General features: G+C 36.6%; 1 protein-coding gene across 1 annotated transcript in view; it reads left to right on the plus strand.

Annotated features, from left to right (window-relative positions):
* The window catches only part of LOC106875391 (tyrosine-protein kinase HTK16), a 16314-nt gene that overhangs the window by 1937 nt on the left and 10398 nt on the right, over nt 1-3979 (plus strand). The window contains exons 2-4 of the mRNA XM_014923499.2: nt 1551-1680; nt 2479-2544; nt 3610-3668. Of these exons, the coding sequence (XP_014778985.2) occupies nt 1551-1680; nt 2479-2544; nt 3610-3668 (255 nt within the window). The remainder of the gene's footprint in view (nt 1-1550; nt 1681-2478; nt 2545-3609; nt 3669-3979) is intronic.

Genomic DNA, 3979 nt, shown 5'->3' on the forward strand with positions numbered 1-3979 from the left:
ATATATACACACACACACACACACGTATACATATATATGTCTATGTACATGCACATACACACACACACACACATATGTAAAACAAATAAACAAAACTTCTTGTAAGCCATTATGACCTGGTAGCATGTACCACACTTTTGCCTATGCAGCTGCAACCAAACACAGACATCCTCTCAGCTTTTCTTGCTCTTGACCCAATGGAATATCCAGGATGTGACACTTAATGAAAAGAGAAAACTACACCACCACTGGGATGGTATTCATTTCCATTTGTGTAGATTGGAGCAATATGAAATAAAGTACTTTGCTCAAGAACACAATATGTAGCTTGGTGTAGGAAATGAACGCACAATCTTATTTTTGTGAGTCCATCCCCTTAGCTATAAGGCCACCTGCCTCCACGTATAATATATGCATAAGTATGTGTGTTTAAATATAGATGTATGTGTATACAAATATATGTGCACACACACATCTACACACACACAGACAGTTATTGAATGAGAGTTGTATAATTGAAGTACACTCCTGCTTTGCTGACACAAGTGTGACAAATGCTTGCCACAAAAATGCATGACATCATTTCAACTGCAATCAGCAATCTAAAAGAAATACGTTGTACAATGTAACCTTGACTGTCTTGCACTAAATATAGAAGTTGTGCACTAAATGCATAACCTTTTGTAATGACCCAGCCCCTCCATTTTTATTGGATGTTTTATTATTCATACAGAGAATATATTCAATTCATAAGTACAAAAACGCTCTGCACTCTTTTATTGAAGATGTTATAAAACCAATTTCATGTGCATATATGTATGTATTGTTGATGATGATGTTGCTTTTTAGCCCAAGGTCAGCTCTGAATCAAGTAGACCCTGTGATCAATTGACATTCCAACAGTGGCCATCCATTCTTGTATTCTAACATAGTTTATTTAAGAGTATATTGTCAAATATACCTTTTACATTTTACTTGTTTCAGTCATTAGATTGTGGCCATACTGGGGCACCACCTTAAGGTATTTTAATTGAACTAATCAACCCCAGTACTTATTCTTTTTAAGTATGGTACTTATTCTATAGGTCTCTTTGCCAAACCACTAAGTCACAGAGATATAAACACACCAATACCAGTTGTCAATCGGTGGGGGGATACAAACAAAGACACACATACGCACGCATGCACATACACACACACACACACACACATACACACACACACACACACACACATACACATATATGATTGGTTTCTTCTTCAAAATATACTCACAAGGCTTTGGTCAGATCAAGGCTATAGTAGAAGACCACACCGCTCAGTTACATTGATGCTATTGGCAGAGACACACAGCATGAAATTGGGAACTTACCAAAGCTGTTGAGGGGCTGAGATTCCTGGCACTACCTGATGAAGTACATCTTAGCTACAACCACTTGAAGAAAAAAGGAAGAGGAGGGGAAGAGAGATCACTCTTGGTAAAAGTTATACAAATGCCATTCATTATAAATCCAACCACTATCTTATTATATCTACATTGATATTTACAGAATTACAATGGTAAAGTAATGTACTACATAGACAATGGACCATACATGTGCTCACTCCAATTACTGGTGCACCACTACAATATGAGGTCTGATGGACTTCCCTGTTTACTTAAGTATGGTCTGTCAGTAGGTAAGTATCATGCAAGTGATCTGCTGATCTTTCAACACCCTATTGAGCTTTCAACACTCACCTGTACCATGAATTCTCCTGCACTATGAGCACTACTGCACTATTAACATTAGAGTGTAAAGTAGACACTCTATTGTTCACACTCTACTTTCTACCATACAGTCAACATTCTATTGTACTGTTCACATTCTACAAACTAGACACTACTGTACTGTCCTCACTATGTTGTACTGTCAACATTCTGCTACCCATACTGCACTGTAAATTCTTAGCGTCAACATTCTACTGTCCACATACACCCTACTGTACTGTGCACACTCTCCTGTTTTGCCCATACTTCACTGTCACTTCTCTGCCGTCAACTAAAGTACACTCTATGAATATGTCTGTGGTAAAGGTCAAATTTGCCTGTTATTCTTCCAGACTTAATAAAATAAGTAAAGTACCACCTAACCACTTCCCTCAAATTTGCTGGTCTTTTACCTAAATCAGAAACAATTAGTGCCATTATTGTTATTGTTACTGTTGTTGTTGTTGTTTTTGTTGTTGCCATTGTTAATATTACCATTATAATAAAGGTAGCAAGCTGGCAGAAGTATTAGCATGCCAGGCAAAATGCTTGGTGGTATTTTATCAGTCAACTTTGCCTTTCATCTTTTCAAGGTTGATGAAATAAGTACCAGTTGAACACTGGGGTTGATGTAATCGACTCATTCCCTTCCCCGAACTTGCTGGCCCTGTGCCAAAATTTGAAATTAATATTACCATTATCATAAATTTTGCTTATATTTATTACAGAAGGTGATATCTATGAAATACCAAGTTTAAATAAAAACTTATTACGTTCAAAATCAGAAGATCTAGGTAAACATTTTTCAAATATTTATGCATTCATATATATAACATCATAGCAAAAATCAGTGTAGAGACAACCCTAACAAGTGATGTAAATCACACTGCTAACACAGTATTGACTTATAAAAACTTTTAATTTAGTTTATATTATATTGTAGTTGCATAACGAAATTCTGCATCCCTACAAGTCATTGTTTACATACCAGTTTCCAGAAATGTATTTAATATGTAAAACTGGTATATCCAATAATGTTACACCACTATATTTAGTGACTGTTTACGCAATGTGTTCATTGATGATTAAGGGGTTAGACGGGTGCTGATGAAGGAGCAAAACCTGCCAAAATATGGCATATATGCCCATTACCCTTATTTTCATCTTCAATCTCATTGCTTGTTTACATCTGACGTCTCAGGATGAAATGCCATAACGAAAATCAGTGCTGGTTATAATTTCTATAGAGTATCTTAGGCGCAGGAGTGGCTGTGTGGTAAGTAGCTTGCTTACCAACCACATGGTTCCGGGTTCAGTCCCACTGCGTGGCACCTTGGGCAAGTGTCTTCTACTATAGCCTCGGGCCAACCAAAGCCTTGTGAGTGGATTTGGTAGACGGAAACTGAATGAAGCCCATCGTATATATGTATGTATATATATATATATATATATATATATATATATATATATGTATGTGTGTCTGTGTTTGTCCCCTCACCATCGCTTGACAACCCATGCTGGTGTGTTTACGTCCCCGTAACTTAGCAGTTCGGCAAAAAGAGACCGATAGAATAAGTACTAGGTTTACAAAGAATAAGTCGTGGGGTCGATTTGCTCGACTAAAGGCGGTGTTCCAGCATGGCTGCAGTCAAATGACTGAAACAAGTAAAAGACTAAGTGATTCTTCCAACGTCCACACCCTCCATCAAACTTCCTTTGATACTCTTCCATAACAATAACTGTTTGGTTAGTCCACATTTTGGATGAATGGAATCAGAGAAGAAATTGTAAAAGAGAACAATTATAATAAATTATTTCAGTGGAAATATTTTTTAAAATTTTCTGTTCTACTTTTACAGAAGTTCCACTCCAACGGACAAGAGTATCAGTTCCTCTAAGGGTACCTCCACCAGTTCCAGTAAGTCTTCTGATAAATTACCATGAATGTCATTATCATCATTCCCACTTACCATTTTTATCACCATTCTTTTCACAACCATTTCCATGAGAATCATTGACATCATTGTTGTTGTTGTTGTTGTCATTGTCATCATTGTCATCGCCATTGTCATCATCATCATCATCATTTTCAATTATATTCACCACATTTTAATAATTCTTAAACTCATCTTCTCACCTTTCCTCTTTCTTCCTCTCTCTCTTCCTCTCACCCACCCTCTGCTCTCCCTCCTTCATCTCTATTATATATATATATATATATATATATAT

Source organism: Octopus bimaculoides, chromosome 19 (assembly GCF_001194135.2).
Source record: "Octopus bimaculoides isolate UCB-OBI-ISO-001 chromosome 19, ASM119413v2, whole genome shotgun sequence".
In the NCBI taxonomy this organism is placed as follows: Eukaryota; Metazoa; Mollusca; class Cephalopoda; order Octopoda; family Octopodidae; genus Octopus; species Octopus bimaculoides.